The sequence below is a fragment of the Lichenostomus cassidix genome, chromosome 20 (genome assembly GCF_008360975.1).
Source record: "Lichenostomus cassidix isolate B80296 chromosome 20, HeHo_3.0, whole genome shotgun sequence".
Classification (NCBI taxonomy): Eukaryota; Metazoa; Chordata; class Aves; order Passeriformes; family Meliphagidae; genus Lichenostomus; species Lichenostomus cassidix.
The window spans coordinates 6,804,100-6,820,935 of record NC_139500.1 but is presented as its reverse complement, the minus strand read 5'-3'; the positions used below and the strand labels follow the sequence as shown (position 1 = coordinate 6,820,935).

General features: G+C 39.2%; 1 protein-coding gene across 4 annotated transcripts in view; it reads left to right on the top strand.

Annotated features, from left to right (window-relative positions):
• Positions 1-16,836, top strand: part of RTEL1 (regulator of telomere elongation helicase 1) — a 44,570-nt gene that overhangs the window by 8,763 nt on the left and 18,971 nt on the right. For all 4 annotated transcript variants that reach the window (XM_085079241.1, XM_085079242.1, XM_085079240.1 and 1 more), the window contains exons 11-25: positions 289-327; positions 958-1,036; positions 1,467-1,564; positions 2,632-2,687; positions 4,727-4,804; positions 5,626-5,707; positions 8,911-9,043; positions 9,358-9,471; positions 10,896-10,936; positions 11,123-11,208; positions 12,022-12,099; positions 12,808-12,885; positions 14,069-14,212; positions 14,984-15,099; positions 15,943-16,066. In XM_085079241.1, coding sequence (XP_084935367.1) covers positions 289-327; positions 958-1,036; positions 1,467-1,564; positions 2,632-2,687; positions 4,727-4,804; positions 5,626-5,707; positions 8,911-9,043; positions 9,358-9,471; positions 10,896-10,936; positions 11,123-11,208; positions 12,022-12,099; positions 12,808-12,885; positions 14,069-14,212; positions 14,984-15,099; positions 15,943-16,066 — 1,346 coding nt within the window. The remainder of the gene's footprint in view (positions 1-288; positions 328-957; positions 1,037-1,466; positions 1,565-2,631; positions 2,688-4,726; positions 4,805-5,625; positions 5,708-8,910; positions 9,044-9,357; positions 9,472-10,895; positions 10,937-11,122; positions 11,209-12,021; positions 12,100-12,807; positions 12,886-14,068; positions 14,213-14,983; positions 15,100-15,942; positions 16,067-16,836) is intronic.

The window sequence follows — 16,836 nt, the reverse complement described above, 5'->3', positions numbered from 1 at the left end:
CCTACTAGTAAGAACTGGGAAATAACTGTTAGGGAAGGTTTCTGGGAAATTTATACTCTCATTAATAAAGAAATTATTTTTATTTAGTAGTTGTTGCCAAACATTGGAAGATTTGATCAAACCGATGTGACGTGAAGGGTTATGAAAGGGAACAGTGAGGGGAACAGAAAATGTCTTTCCACGCACACAATTTTGGCTTTTCTAGCCATAATTTCTGGAAGGCATAAAGAAACTGGAAATGAAATAGGTGTGAAACAACATCTTTGAAATCTTTACTTTCTTCAACAGGACTGAACATGGAACTGGAAGATATAGCAAAGATCAAGAGTAAGTTTATTTCCTGTGTTGTTTAAAATTGTTGTTGAAACAGTCTCGAAAGGTCAGCAAGCTCATCTAGCGTTTCCATAGACATTACTTATAACTGAGACATTCATAGAGGCTTAAGTTGTCTGGCTTTTCCCATGAATTTTGTGAAATGTTTAGTTAGTTTTTTTCCAAGAAGAGGGGTTTGGCAGATGAATGTGTTTCCTTCTTTGTTAGGACTTCCCGTGTTTTCTGATCTTGTCAGCGTGCTGGAATTGCATCAGTTGCATCATTCTGCTGTCAGAACATGATGCCACCTGAAGTTAACAGCAAGAGCTTGACATGTCTCATGTATACAAAGCATTTCCAAGAACAAGTTTCCCCATCTGTAAAGAGGAGTTTAACATTTAGCTGCTGACTTCAGCTTCATCTAGGAATTGAGGTCATGGAAATTCTTAGAGTTGAATATGAATATTTAAAGTTGATATCCAGGAAATTAGTTTTGATAATTTTGATTTGTTTATAGATTCAAGAGAACAGCTGGGCTGCTCTCTTTGGTAACAGCCTTTGTAATAGAGTTAGTTTGAAAAAGACACTTAGATGTGTCCCAGACATGACTTTCTGTTTACCCTTTTTTCCTCTTTTCTCCTAAAGAAATTTTTCTTCAGCTTGAAACTGCTATTGATGCAGTGCAGCTGCCACCAAATGGTAGGGGAGTCACCAAAGAGGGAAGGTAAATATCTTCTTATCAATGTTAAATGTTAAAAGTACAGCAAATTTTAGGCCCAGGTGGAGCAGGGTCAGCTGTTGGGGTTATAGCACTATTCTGGTTTCTGGGAATAGTACTTATTCAAAGTATTTATTCAAAAATCATGGAAATTGCATGCCAGTCTGCTTCTAAATTAGTATGGATTGTACATTGGAGAGGAATGATGGAAAAAGGGAATGACGTGGTCAGCGTACTTTCTGCCACGTCAATTTTGTCCACTGTCTTTATAAGCAAGTTCATAGTTGTATTCTTGTAAATTCTTCTTTGTTATGGAGACAGAAACATGTTTTGCTACTTGATGGTGAAATTGTTGCTATGACAGAGTAACGTTATTTGTGCACATTTGATTCTTTAGGATGTTTATCCATCTCTGCTTTTCCTTTGTAAATTGCAGCTACATCTTTGATCTCTTTGCAAAGGCCCAAATAACATATCAGACCAAATCCTCCCTCTTGGACTCACTGGAGCAGATTTTACAGTTTCTTACAGGCCGTAAGTGCATGAACTTTTCAGTTCTTTTACTCAGACTTTCCTCTGTAGTGTAAGTAACTGGAAATTTATATTGTTAGGGGAGAGAATCAAATGATAAACCTCCTAAAAGCTAAAATCTGACAGGTCCTTGAGGACTTGTCTTTTTGTTAAGGCCTGCATGGTTCTCTTCTGGGAAAGATATTTTATGTCTGTTCATGTAACTGAACTAATTTTAAGAACTACTTTGTGTCAGAACCTGAGTGTGTACCCATGTATGTGTACATCCACATGCATACATTGAGGATTTTGGCACAGACACTATTTTTCTCCAAAGTCAGATGGATTGTGGTGTGAAGCTTATTGATATTTTGCTGATGGTACTTTTAGTGTCTTGAGTTCTTCCCTGGTCATGGAGTTAAGAAACAGGAATGTAGAGAATCACATAATATGTTGTGGGGCTTTTTGTGGATTTAACAAGCTTCTGTTCTAATGTCTGTCAGCATCTTATTTTTAATTTGTCTTTCTGTAAGAAAATTCTCCAGCTTCTGCATGTGTAAAAAAAATGATTTAGTTCTTACCAGCAAACTCTTCAAAAAAATCATTGAAGGGATTAGAATAGAGACTGTCAGTTCTGCAAGGGCATGCTTGGACAACACATCCACCCTTCCTTTCTCTTTGCCCAGCATCTTCCTCCTTTTAGGCTGTTTGCATTCTGGCCTGACAGGTGCATCTGTTGATCATTTCTGCTGCCAAATCCCTACCATCAACGTATTTCATATGTTATTTTAACTGCTCCTCTAATTGCTGCTTTAATTAGCTACTTTCCCATTTTTAATGCAGAGGAGCTTTAAGAAGTGTATGTAATTTTCTCAGGTGACAGCTTCTCCTACTGCATCAGACATGGAATGCCAGTTTTATATTTCTCCTTGCATCTTGAATAATGATGAAAAGCTTGAAATAAGTTATTTGTTTCAGAGACTATTTTCAAATCATTGTATTCAGTGTTTTGAGCTGTTCAAATAATGTATGGATATATTCAAGAAAATGGATATTTGTGTATAAGAGTAATCTTATGTTGCTCTCTCCAGGTACTGGGGTATTTATCAATACAACTGGATTGCATAAGCTCTCAGATATTATCCAGGTAAGTAATTAATGCTGATTCTATAAATATCTGAAGGATAGAAGAGTTGGTTTAAAAGATGTGGAAATACATTGGATCCATTCTATTCTGTTACGTGCACTTGTGCAAGTTTATAGTTTTTGAGGAGACAGCTGCTGCCTGATGGGATGGTCTAATTTAATTTTTACCCAGGTTGTCGTTTTGCAGCTCTGATCTTCCCTCTTGGAGATGCTGGATTTACATTTTGGCTGGGCTTAGCATCCACCAGGTGGAGCTGGGTCATTGAACTTTGCAGCAGTGTCTGGGAATATGAGACCATCTCATGAAATAACAGGACAGACTAAGGAAAAAAGCAAACGAAAGATAATTTAACTGTATTTTTTTCATTTAATTATTAACTTATGAGATCTCTAGAACAAAATTTTTTTCAGTTGCATAGAAACTGAATGTGACACTTGTGGGTATCCATGTCGTGTGCACAACTGTCCCTGTTGTGCACTTCAAAACTTTGATTATGAAAATTCTGAGCCCCATAAAATCAGCAGGTAGAGTGGGCCAATGGTCTGTCCAATATACATGTCCAAAGGGGCAGCAGAGAATTACACCCTGTTTAAAACTAAAAATGAAGAAATGTATTCAATTTTTCCACACTTGCATGATGAAGAGAAGCTACCTGGTTGTGTTTTGGATGGTCCTGGCATGTTTGTAATACTGAACTCTGAATGCATGGGTGTTTGTGAGGGTGCATTCCCAGTGGCATACACAGCATTGTATTTTTATAGCAGTGGTTAAACAAAACTTCTGTTTGTTCCAGTACAGTAGTAGCAATTTGTGTACACTGGTACCAAAAGGGTTTGTACTGGGAGATGTCACTCTTTTGAGGGGAAGGTCAGGTGAGCATAATTTAAATTGGTTTCTCAGGGTTTCAAAGCTGAGAGATGACAGAATTCAAAAGTAGCAGCCAGGTCTCCTGATCCCAGTGAACTGTTCTCCATGACTGGGGATAATTCTGTGTGTGCTCTTTTGGGCTGTGGATAGGGAAAAAAGAGATTTGAATTTGGAAGAGGAAACTCTAATCCCTTTTCTGCTGCTGAGGACAGGCATGTGGGTTACTGCAAAGGATCTGCCAGGTGATAGTTTGCCATTGGAGACAGGCAGAACTAGGACAGAGTTTTTGTTGGGTAAACAGTGTTTGCTGTTTGCAGAGCCTTGTCTTCGAGTCTTGAGTTATCACCAGCTTGTTTTAATTAATAGTAATTTTTTTCTTCCTTTTCAAAGAACACTACTTACTTTTCAAGGAACCTTTATAAAAATCTCTTTTGTACACCATATCTTTGGCTATTTTTCAGAAGTAAATGTTTCCCGGAATCGTACTTTTTTTTAATTGCTGGAGAACATCTTGTAACTGGCTGATACTCTTACAAGCTTGGCTAATTCCTTTCAATGTCTGGAGAAATTTTGTTTAGAAAAATTAAGAGAGTTGTAAATATTTGAGAATCACAGCTGTTTTCATTGAGGGCACCGGGATGCCTTATGTTTGAAAGAGCATCATCTGTAGACATCACATACAGGAAAGGGGGGAAAAAGCATGACTGTTGATAGAAACTTTTAATTTAATATATAGACAATTAGCTATCATTACAGCTTGATTATTTTTCTAAGAGTGTTATTGGCCTGGAGAAAAGGAGGCTCAGGGGGAATCTTCTCACCCTCACAACTTCCTGGAAGGAGGTTGGAGTCAGGTGGGAGTCAGGCTCTGTTCCTTGGGAACAAGTGATAGGACAAGAGGAAATCACTTCCTGCTGTGCCAGGGGAGGTTCAGGTTGGACATAAGAGGAATTTCTTCATGGAAAGGATTGCCAGGCATTGGCAGGGTCTGCCCAGGGAGGGGGTGGAGTGGAGTTCCCATCCCTGGAGGTGTTTGAGGAAGGCCTGGATGTGGCATTCAGTGCTCTGATCTGGTTGACAAGGTGAGGATTGTCACAGGTTGGACTCAAATGATCTTGGAGGTCATTTCCAGCCTAATTAATTCTGTCATTCTGTTTCCCTGCATTTTGCAGACAGTGTTCAGCATCGATCCCCCAGAAGGAGGCACAACAGGGTTGCTGCCACGTCAGGCAGTATCTAAACATTACAAGGTATGGGAGGCTTTGTGTGCTGCATTTTTTCCTCATGGCATTTAATGTCTGTGCTTTTAGTGAATCTAAAGCTTGGAAGGATGTGGATAGGATGGCAAATGATGATGTTAGTTACAGGGAGAATAAAAAAAGGACACAACAAAAAAACCACTAAAGGAGCTGTGTTTAATTTAGATTCCGAAGAGAAACACAGTAGTTTTTAAATAAACTTGTAAATTAAATTATGGAAGTGCAGCGAATGGAAATTGCAGAAAATTTTGATATTAAGAAAGAATTGATGTGTTCTTCCAGTAATCTGTTTTTAGTTTAGCACAGTGTCAAGTGAGTGCAACAGAACCATGGAACCTCCTCCCTAATGTTGTTTTAATTTATTTAGAGTTTGGAACTTAAGGGATGTGTTAATATGACGAATTTTAGGAACAGATCATTTTCTAGATATCATATTAAGACTTTATGCTATTTTTGTTGCCTAATGAAGCAAATCTTTCCTCCACAGTAGTGTTCCACATTTAATCTGTGTGGTTTATGCTGGTGGAAATACCCAGATAATTTGGTTTATGGTCTCTGCTCATATCAGCCTATGAAAAGCTGCTCCCATAAGTGACTGATTGAATAGCAATACACTTTTTCACTCCTTATTAGAAAGTTACGAAAGACTGGAAGCAAAATAGAAAAGAGACAGGAAATAATCCGACCTTAATAACACTATAAAAGTGACGCTAATTACTTTAATTACCCTTAACATGGGCTAGCTTTTTGCAGGGATGACTTGCAAATTCATTTCTGTAGCCATTGTTGATAATGTTTGCTTTTTCTTTCAGGTACATATTCATGTGGATAATGGTTATCAGAAAAAGAAACAAAGGACAGATCTCTGGAATTCGTCATCTTCAAATAAACAAGGTACAGGACTGGTTTAGGGGAGGTTCATGCAAAAGCTGGATTGAAAACCCAGCTGCTCTTTTCTGATTCAAATGAAAGAAAACAAGTGCAGCTTCATTGTGGATATGATGGGTTGGGGAGGAGCTTTTCACTTCCAGTTACTTCTAAAGGGCAGGTGACATGAGCAATGTCAATATAAACATTGCTTGTACCATTGGTGCTTTGTGCACTGCTGGAGTTCTTCTAAGGCAATTATTTTAGTGAAAGAAGGTCATCTCCATTATGGAATTGTTGTTTGCATTGGTGTAGAGAAAATCTTTAGCTCAAGGCTGGGAAATCCTCCTTCAACCTTCAGGGTGATACTGAGATTCATGCCGTGTTCTGTTCTCCTTGCACCAGCTGTATTTCTCCGTACAACTGTGTTGAGTTAAACACAAAATTGGTTGAATAAGGCTGTAACTGCCTTTGGCAAAAAGGAAGTTCAGGTACAATTATGATGCCAAAAATGTTTATCAGAGGTGGTATAAAAGAAAATTCTAAGAAAGTTCTCATTCTCTGTTGAAATGATTCACATTGTGGAGGTGTTAAAATTAGCTGATTGGCTCATTTCAGAGCTCTGTAGGGGAGGTTCATGTGATGTGCCAGAGATCTTGTCCAGATCATGTGAACTCTTAGGCAGAAAATGCCATGCCTTGGGGCACGTTTATGTTTTTTGGGACGACCTACTTTGAGCAACTTCCGAAATTCTTCAGGGCATGTTGTCAGTTCTTGACAGTTTCAGCTTCACCTATACTTTCCAGTTCAACTGGGATTTTTCCCTCTCCTTGTCTCTCTCCTCTCACCTGTTCTGTTCCTTATGCTCTGCAGAACTTAGGAGCTGGAATTACCTCAATATAACCATTCTTCAAAACTGTATTTAGAAGAACAGAAACTTGGCTTCTGAATCACAGGCTTATCCTAAGGCTTCTATAAAGCAGCACCAAGCTTGGCTTTGTTGGACTGCAGCAGCCATTTTTTATGATTTTTTAATTTATTTTTCAGTTATTAGATGGAAAACAAAACATTTTCTGATTAGAGAAGACACATGCAGATGCCTCTACCTAATCCTTAACAGAACACTCTCCAGGGATTTTTGTAAATATTTGCCTCATAATAATTTGCTTAATTACTCAGTTAAGTGCTCTTGAGTAAAAGTCCTTTTTATGAGGATGAAAGTAACGTTTTTCAAAGAATGAATTTCCAATAATTCAGTGGGCTTGCATATGTCCCCTTAAGTGTTTGCACGAAGTTAGTGCTGTTTGGTAATCTGCAAATGTCATTTTCCTGAGATATTGCTCAATTGGGGTTTAAAGATACAGGAATAATTCCAAGTAGATTTGGTTAAATTTAGATGGGTCCAGGAAGAGGCTAATACAAACACTTTTAGGTTTATTGCACAGTTTGGAGCATTTATACACGAAAACACAAAGCAGTGAGATAATTCTCTGGTTTAGTAGATGCCTTCTAATGTATTTATTTTTCAAATAAAAACAGTATTTGCCAGCACCAGTGCAACACACCTGAGTATGTTGACACTTTTGCTTTGTGCAAGCCTAGCAGAGGCCAGACATGACTGATCAAGTCTTTGGTTTCTTGTAGTGATATAACAAATGGTATAGAAATAATTCAAGCATTTAAGAACAGCTGTTTTCCAGGGATTTTGTGGAAATTATCAACTCAAACATCATTCTCTACAAAGAAGGGGCATAGCTTGGGATAGCTGATGGGATTCCTGCCTGAGTCATCTGTGCACAGATGCTGTTTATGTCAACAATATTGGACTGTTGTGGTTTAGCATTAAGTTAAAATGCTCTTATTCATGATTTGCTCTAAATCATCATATAAACTATCAGTAAACCATTTCTCCTTGAATTAGCTGCTCTTGTACCAGGAAAAGAAAAAGCTGCTGTAGGGATCTGTTTGACACCCAACACTTCTGGCTGGTGAATGGGACCTTGAAAATGGATTTAATATTGATAAGCTTAAAGACATAACTGCAGCACAACAGGCTAAAAATGTGCAGCAATCCCAGCTTCTCCAGGAAGTGGTAACTGGTGCCTGGCAGTTGTCATGCTGGGTTAGAGAAGTGTGTTTCCAGCTGGTGAGGCAAATGTGAAGGGTTGGTGTCCTCTTCCAGGCCATTCCCTGTCATCCCAGTTTGCTTTTATAATGGAATTTCTTGGGTTCCTGACTAAGTGACTTTATTCTTGTCTGCAGATATTCACTGGCCTGTCTATACATAGATCCAAAGTAATTTGCACCAATTGTTAGTGTGAGTTAGAAAGATATAGAATTTGCTAAATTTTGGAATGTAAGTCTTCCAGAATTTGGACATTGTCTGGATGGGTTTGTCCAAATGAGATGGAAGGGTAAAACTTCAGCTAAGAGTAAATGTTCACTTGCAATTCTAAGCAGAAAGTGACTCACTGGGCAGATATTAATGGGGATTTCCTGAAAACGTCAGTGTTTTCTTTTGGAATTGCAGGCTTTGATTGAAGTGTGTAAATTTACGACACACACATGATACTTGGATGGGAGGTATTTATTACTGAAACTAATAAAGCAGAATCAGAAACAAAAGCTGATATTTTATTCGGCTACTCTTGTTGGTGACATGAATGTTTTTGCATTCCCTTGTGCCTGCGTCTGTGAGAAGCTGATGCAAGGTTTTCAGCAAGCTCAAACTGAGCAATGAAAGAAATGACTGATGTGATTCTTTCTAATATTCTTTTGGTTGATAATTTACAGTATGCCAGATTTTCAGTGTCACACACACACACAAAAAAAAAAAAGTGTGTGTGCATATATGTGTGTGTGTATACATATGTATATGTATATCCCATAAAAGATTTGAGTAGAACTTGAAAGGTTTTGCAGTTCTCAGACTGTGAGGAAAGTTTAGGTGGAAGGTTTATCCCCACTGGAAACCCCTCATGGAGAAGGGGTTCTTCTTTCAAGCAAGTGCAGGGATGGAGATACTTTCTTACTATATTATGAGCGAGCTATAACTTTTTAGTTAATAGTAATTAAATCTGGAAAGGACCAAAGCAGAATATCTGGAATTTTAGCTTTGGATGCTGCCTGGTTTACTCTCAGAAGTTCAGGTGCAATGTGCCATATGCTGGTCATAGTCTGATTTTTCCACTTTGACTTGCTTCTTAGTGTTTCCTCTTTATTTAATGCAGGGAAGACTTTAAGCTATTGGTGTTTCAGCCCTGGGTACAGCATGCATGAGCTCGTTCGACAGGGAGTCAGGACAATCATCCTCACCAGTGGGACACTCTCCCCCCTCTCATCATTTACAATGGAAATGCAGATGTGAGTACCTGGGTGTGGGAACAGTGCCATTCCTAAAAATGTACAATTTGCTCACATAGATTTGGGTTTTATCGCAGGATTTAAAGTGTTCTGTTTGCCCAGAGAAGCCCCATCCTTGGAAGTGTCGAAGGCCAGGTTGGATGGGGCTTGGAGGAACCTGGGATAGTGGAAGGTGTCCCTGCCTGTGGCAGAGGAAAGGAATGAGATGAGCTTTAAGATCCATTCCAACCAAACCATTCAGTGATTCTATGGTTCTGGAGCTGATAGGGAATCATATGATGGTTATGACTGGAATCTTCCTTTTATTTCTCCAGCCCTTTTCCTGTTAGCTTAGAGAATCCTCATGTAATCGATAAGCACCAGCTCTGGGTTGGGGTCATTCCGAGGGGACCTGATGGAACTGCGCTTACTTCCACCTTTGAAAGAAGGTAATGAATTGCTATGTGGAATTCTCCTTTGAAGTTTTGGGTTCCAACAGTTTGGGTTCTGCTAACAGGAGGATGCTACAGAAGTAAGGCATCTCTGTAGAGCTTTTCTTGGATAAATGCTGAATAATAGCACCCTTTAACCAGTACCACTGAAAATGTAGAACTGGAGGTCTGGAAGGGATCAAATAGCAAGGCACTGTTAGTCCTTGATGGCCCTGACCAGCCTCAGCTGGGACCTGCACCCACAGCCATCTCCCAGGAGCTGCACTGAACCCCATCCAAAATTTTTTTTGCTGAAGGCTTAATTGACTTGAAACATGACTGGCCTTTGCAATAACTATTTTTATATTCAAAGATAATCACCATACCCAACCTCTCTTTCACCTCTGTGTTGCCTTCTTAAGGAAAACATATCCAAATATTTGTCAAGCTTTTCATCGTCATTATTCTTGCTTTTCTTTGGTCTTCCATCATTTTGCCTCTGTCGTTCTGTTGTTCAGAGTTGGCAGTGCTGCTGCCAGTAAAGAAGGCCAAATGTTACAAAGAACTGGAAAGGGACTCAGCAATTTTAATAGATTTTAACAGAGAAGTCATAATCTGGAAAACCCTCAGACTACATTTGTCATTTTCAGAAGTTTAATGTGCCATTTCAGTGTATTTCTGTTGAAGATACTTTCTTTTGAAGAAGGAGGGTTGGGGATTCCACCCCTCCTAGAACATGGGATTTTTTGAAGGGAGGGTATTCACAGTGTTCACTGTGTTTTGACAACATCTGTATGATGATACTGGTATGTATAGGTCTTATAAAATGTAAGGTTTTTTCCCTGCATGTATAAGTTTTCTGGGGAAACAGTACACAGAACTACAGGGCACTAAAAAGAAAGGAACTTAAAGGCATGAGAGAACAGGTGAGTTTTCAGTCAGGGCTGGAAGAATATAAATATGGCTCATTGGAGAGAAGGACTTCTTGAGCCAAAGCAAAATGATTTACTGTGTAAATAACCATAGCAACCAAACTCACTGGTTTTTTGCCCTGCAGCACCACCACACCTAATTCATCAATTAGTATTTAAATATTTGTAATGTTAGTCAGGCTTGGCAGTGCTGCCAAGTTCTTAAAGAACTCCCACGTTTGTGTTGTTACTGTTAATCATAAAACTTGTGGCTGCCCATTTCTACCTGTGCATTTTGAAGCATTGAAACTTAGATCATCTTCAGTGTTATCAATTGAAATATTTCATAGTATTAGTGAAGTATTGTCAAAGTATTGCTAATTCTTGCCCTTGGTGTTGGTGCTTGCCACAGGAAGGAGAACAGTTGGGATCTGGAAATGGTATTTTTAGATTAATATCAAAGGAGGTCAGTGTATATAAAAATATAGAAAAGGAAATACAGGGATGTTACTTGATTTTTCTTCTTTGTAGGTTTTCAGAGGATTATTTATCTTCTCTGGGGAAAACAATTGGTAAGTGAAGTGTGTGGATTTCAGAAATGGGTTAATGCCCAGGATTTCTCAAAATCAAACATTCATATCAAGAAAGTAGAAAATATTTTGGAAGGAGGCCATGCTGTTGTTTTTCCTCTGCAGTCCATGTTCTCCATCCCAGGATGACAATGCCCTCAGCTGCACACTTGTCTTATCTCACTGCAGGTAACCTTGTGCGAGTTGTGCCACATGGGCTGTTGGTGTTCTTCCCATCATATCCTGTCATGGATAAAAGCCTGGAATATTGGAGAGTATGTTCATTGCTCTGCCTTTATTAGGTGGTTTGATTGCATGCATCAGAGAGTTTGTAGTTACTCTGTTTATCCATGGTAATTAAAAACCTTCTAGTGGAAGGTGTCCCTACTAATGGCAGGGACTTGGAACCAGATGATTATTAAGGTCCCTTCCAACCCAAAACATTCTGGGATTCTATGAAAAATTCTTTGTTAATAAGTAAATCATAATGTCTGGAAAGTCAAATCCCAGGTCAGGCTTCTGTTACTTTGATCACAATACACTGAAGTGCAGTGTTGTAGAAACCAAACTCAAAAAAATCTTAGTATATTATTCCATCTGATCTCACATTTTATTTAGTTCCACCAGACTTCTCTTTATTAAACCTCCAAATTAGAATTAACCTGAGTGTTTCAACTCTAGGGGAAAAATCCCAATATTAGCATTTCTTGCTCATTTTATAACTGTTGCAACGGTAACTATTGTTACTTCTGTGCTCATGAGTTGAATGTCCCTGGTGAGACTTGCTAGAACAGTTCTGGTTTAAGTGCTTCTTCTTGAAAGTGAAGGCAGAGGCAGAGGTTTCATGCTGTGGAGTGGGACTCTGGGAGGTGAGTGCTGGAATTCTCCCATCTGTCTGAGGTGCACCAACTGCAAGGAATCACTGTTAGTGTGCTTAGGGGATTGCATGTTTCTGCTTCCATCTCTTCCTGTGTTTGGCAAGAGAGAAACAGGCTGTGGTGGGGAAGTAGTGACCATTTCTACTCTTGTGGGCACTTGTGGTGTGTGCTCACTTGGCATTTCTGACCTGTTCCTTCTCTGTTTGACAGGAGCATGATTTGGCCAAAAGAATCGAAGAAGTAAAGCCAATGTTTGTGGAACCCAGGAACAAAGGAAGCTTTTCAGAGGTTGATTATTTGCATTACATACCTCTATCATTCTCAGAAAATATTTTTATGTTTAATGACCGTCTCTCAGAGATATTTGGGTTTGAAACACCCAAGGTTTTGGCCTAGGATGAAAGTAAAACTCTCTGAGTGCTTCTTTGAAGTGTAGATTTCCTGTGCATCCTTATTTTGCTCTTGTCTGGCTGTGCAGGGTTGAGTCTTCATTTAAATTTGATGATGTAACAGCAGTTAACATACACAAGTGCTGAGTAATTGAGCTGGTGGAAAGCTGTCACTTCAGTAGTCAGCATTTGTTAATGTTCTGCAGGACTTTTCCTCCCAGCTCATCTGGCTTTGGATGTTAAAGAATTGTGCGGTATCATCCTGTTTATTTATAGGCATTCTGTTTGCTTCGTAGAGTAAATAATATCTGAGAATTGCTTTCCTGTTCTGTTTTCCTTGAGGATCTGCAGAAACACAGGATGGTCCATCTTCTCGTTGAAAGTATCTGACATTCATTTTTTTATGCTTTCCCAGATGTGTTCTGGATTTCACAGTGACGTAAAGATTTTGCTGAGAAAGTGTCTTCTCACATTTACAATTAGTTAAAAGTAAAGGCAGTTTTACTAAGCCAAATTAATCACAGTTTAGATCTTAGTGTACAAGTCAAATTTGGTTAGTAGAGGATAATACCATTCCTGCTCTTGCTTAAACCAGTTTGTATTTTAGGTTATTGGTGCCTACTATGATAAAGTCAGCTGTCCTAAGTCCAGTGGAGCTGCATTTTTGGCAGTGTGTCGGGGCAAGGTAATGTAACTGAGAATTTGTATCATCTGAGACCAGATGATATAATTTATAGAAAAAAACCTCAATTCTGGATTTCAATAAATTTGTTCTTTGACTGTAATTATACATGGGAAAAAAAACAAGTACTCTGAAGCTTTTTCAAAATTATGTCATGTTTCTGCGTGATTCACTCCTGTTTTTATTAAAGGGACGCATCTTGGATTTCTCTGAAATGGATGAGCATCATACTTGTATTTCATGTTGGCTGCTCACTAAAAGCATAACCCATTAGATGAGAACAGCTGTTCTGGAGAACTGCAATCAAACAAGTTAAAACAACACTGCTGCAAACCAAACATAATGCTTAGCTTTAAAACACTTGCACTAACTTCATGTTCTCTGGACGCATTTGATGGCTTTTCCTTTTCATCTTGCAGTGCTGATAGATTGATTTACGTTAATCAGCGGAAATATTTCTGCAGCTACTCTTAGAGCCTTTTTGCTGCTGTTTACTGTGTACTAGGAGAAGATCCAACTTCTGCTGAACCTTTGGTCCCAGTCTCCAAAGAGGCTGTTGGAGTGAAGCAAAGATGTAGCTCTCTCAATTCTCATTGCTGAGATTTGGACAATTGATTCAGCTGAAAAACAAAACAGCTTTTTTTTCCTTAATTATTTTTCAGTCTGTCCAACTCTGTTCATTTCACCAAGTGATGTGCCAGCACAGTGAGCATATACAGGGGACATGAGTGACAAATACTTGATGGGATGTCAACAGCACAGCTGCTAGACATGACACTGTAGTCTGGTGAATCTGGTGGCTTTCTGTTATTGCTTTGAAATTATTCTGTTAATTCTTACTGTCAGAGAAGGTTTGCTATGTTCTTACCACCTCTTGTCAACAACTCAGGGCGTGGAAGGTTTAAACAAAGGTGTTGACATGTTCATAATACAGCTGTTGCACTTATCCAGGAACAAGACAGCCATTAACAGGGTTGGCTGAACTGTGCTTTGGCGGAGGGAAAAAGCCAAGTTTAAGCACCTGGTAATAAAAGAAAAGAAATATAGTTGAAACTATTCATAATGTATTGATAAACTATGCTTGGCCAGGGAATTAATTGAATGGAAAAACAAGGCAAACAGCTGCTGAATCACTGTGAAATGTCACTTCAAACCCTGTTGATGCTGGAAAACTCTGTCCCTGCAGGCCAGTGAAGGCTTGGACTTTGCAGACAAAAATGGACGAGGAGTCATCGTTACTGGGCTTCCATATCCCCCTCGACTGGAGCCCAGAGTCATTTTAAAGATGGAGTTCCTGGATGAGATGAGGAGAAGTGGTGCAGGTGCACAGGTAAGACTGGGTAGCTTCTCACTCTTGGCTGTTTGCTGGTTTGTGTCATTGGTTCTCCCTCTTTTCCCAGTGGGTTTTGGGTTTTGTTATCCTCTCAGCCTCATGGGACCATGAATATAAAAAATTCAAACAGCCTTGGGAATTTGTCACAAATGCAGTCACCTTTTTTTAATAGTGTTAAGAATTCCAAATTCTGGCAGTCTCAAATATAGGCCCAAAAAAAGGGTGTAATTATAGTTTAAGTAAAAATCTTTATATATGTGTCATCCTTCTCTCTTTCCAAGGGATTTATTTCATCCAGAGAATGTGTGGGCAGCAAGAATGGCCTGTGCTGTCTGGTTTGGGAATTATTGGTTTGTGGGTGTGGTCGTGTGCGTTGGGACTTTTGGGTTTTGGGTTTGGTTTGGTTTTTTATTACTTCAGGCACAAGAATGAATGGTGTTAAAATTTATTTTGTTCTGCAGGTCTTAAAGAGTATGGTGAGCCTGTTGTAATGCCAGGGTTCTGACCACCATAAATGAAACAGTCCCTCAAGCTGGACATTGCTACTTGAGTTTTCTGTGCTCTATGGATCAGGTGTGACTTCTGAGTCACAACCTGTATTTGGTTTTCCTCAGCTCTTTGAGATTTGTCAGAACATCTGGTTGATACTATCCAACATCTGTTCTATATTTTTTATTTCTTTAGGACAAAAAAAAATAGTGACTGTACAGCACAGGGAATACATTTTCCCTGGTAAATAATGTTAATTCTCCCTCCCACCTCTTGCAGTATCTGTCTGGGCGTGAGTGGTACAGTCAGCAAGCGTCCCGGGCGGTCAACCAGGCCATCGGCCGAGTCATCAGGCACCGCCAGGACTATGGGGCCATCTTCCTGTGTGACCACAGGTAAACCTTGTCTCCCTGAATCCCAGAATATTTTGGGTTGGAAGGAACCTTAAGGCTTGTCTTGTTCCAACCTCCTGCCAAGGACAGAGACACCTTCCACTAGACCAGATCGCTCCAAGTGCTGTCCAAGCTGGCCTTGAACCCTTCCAGGGGTGGGATGTCAACAACATCAACAACCTTATATCTCAACATAGGTGTTGGTGTTTTGTATGTAAATGTGATGATGTTGCTGTTGGGAAAAGGCTACAGTTCATAATAATGAAATAATTTTATTTGACAGGTTATATAAATATTGCATTACTTCAAGAAAGTAACTAGATTGTTATCTTCTGCTCCCCAAATATACCGTCTTGGAGCTGCAGGAGATTGATGATATTGAGGGAAAATAAGCCATTTTTTTAAAATTCATGTTTGTAATACCTTTGAAAATCATGTGACAACTTACAGTTTTTAATTTTCTCCATCTGTCATTTGAGATGGCAATCACAGCACTGCAGTGTTTTGAGAGGAGGAGGATAGAAATGAGGACAGATTATATTACTGAAACAATACTATTTATATTCATATCCTGCATTAACATTATACTGCAGTAATATCAATTTCTGTAATGCTAGTTAGTATAATATGTATATCATAGGCAACAGAAGTTAAATTGATAGTACATGTTATCAAAAAAGCCCTTTTCTCTTGAGTGAAGGCATCACCCAATTGTATTTACTGCACTGTTTTTTTTGTCTTTTTTTGTCTTGCTGCTCCTCCATCGTTCTTTTGGGTACTGAGCTACAGTTTAATTAATTTAGCCCAACCTGGCAAATAACTCTCAGGTTTTCCCATCCTGCACAGGTTCACATTTGGTGATGTCAGAAGCAAACTGCCTTCATGGGTCCAACCCTATGTGAGCATTTATAATGACTTTGGGGAAGTGATCAGAAGTGTCTCCCTCTTCTACCGTATCGCTCAAGAAACGGTAAGTGTCTTTAGAAAAAACCTGCAAAATAAACAGCAGATTTCCTGAATACTATTGGAAACTGGAAATGCTAAGCCAGGAGACAGATGTGAGAGAATCACAGAAGATCTCAAATTGGAAGGGATGCTTAAGGATCACTGAGTCCTGCTCCCTGCTCCTCACAAGCCTGCCTAACACAGAGTCACTTGTCACTTCTGAACACTGGAAGATTTACTGGAAAGGAGATATGCCTCATCTTCCTCCAGGAGTGATCTGGGACAGGATGTTGTTCTCATGCTCATTAGGGCAACTCATTAGGTTAAATCACAAAAATAACTTCCTCTTCCAGTTCCTCCTAAATACACATGTATTTATTGGCTGGTATGCAAATTCTGGAACTGATACTGGCATCCAGAAGCTTTCTGACCTCAGGGAGAGGTTATGTGTGTGAAAGGATCAGTCATGCCTTTAAATTTAAATTGAAGCTGATTGGTAATACAGAGTAATACAAACCATCAGTTGTTACTGCAGTTCATCACTAGGTCATCTTTACTAGTACAGCTTCTCTCTTAGCATTAAGAAGCTGATGTTGTCTGTAATAGTTCCTTAATTTAAAAAGTAATATTGTAAAAAGGCTTCCTAATTCACTGGAGAAAGTCATAGCAAGAAATGGGCTGGAAGCCAGAATGGAAAATCTTTTGCTCCCAAAATGGAGGTTAAGATTCAAATAAGCACTTAAAATTTCATACACAAACTTGGATGACTTCCTGGAAGATGCTTTAGCCAAATAC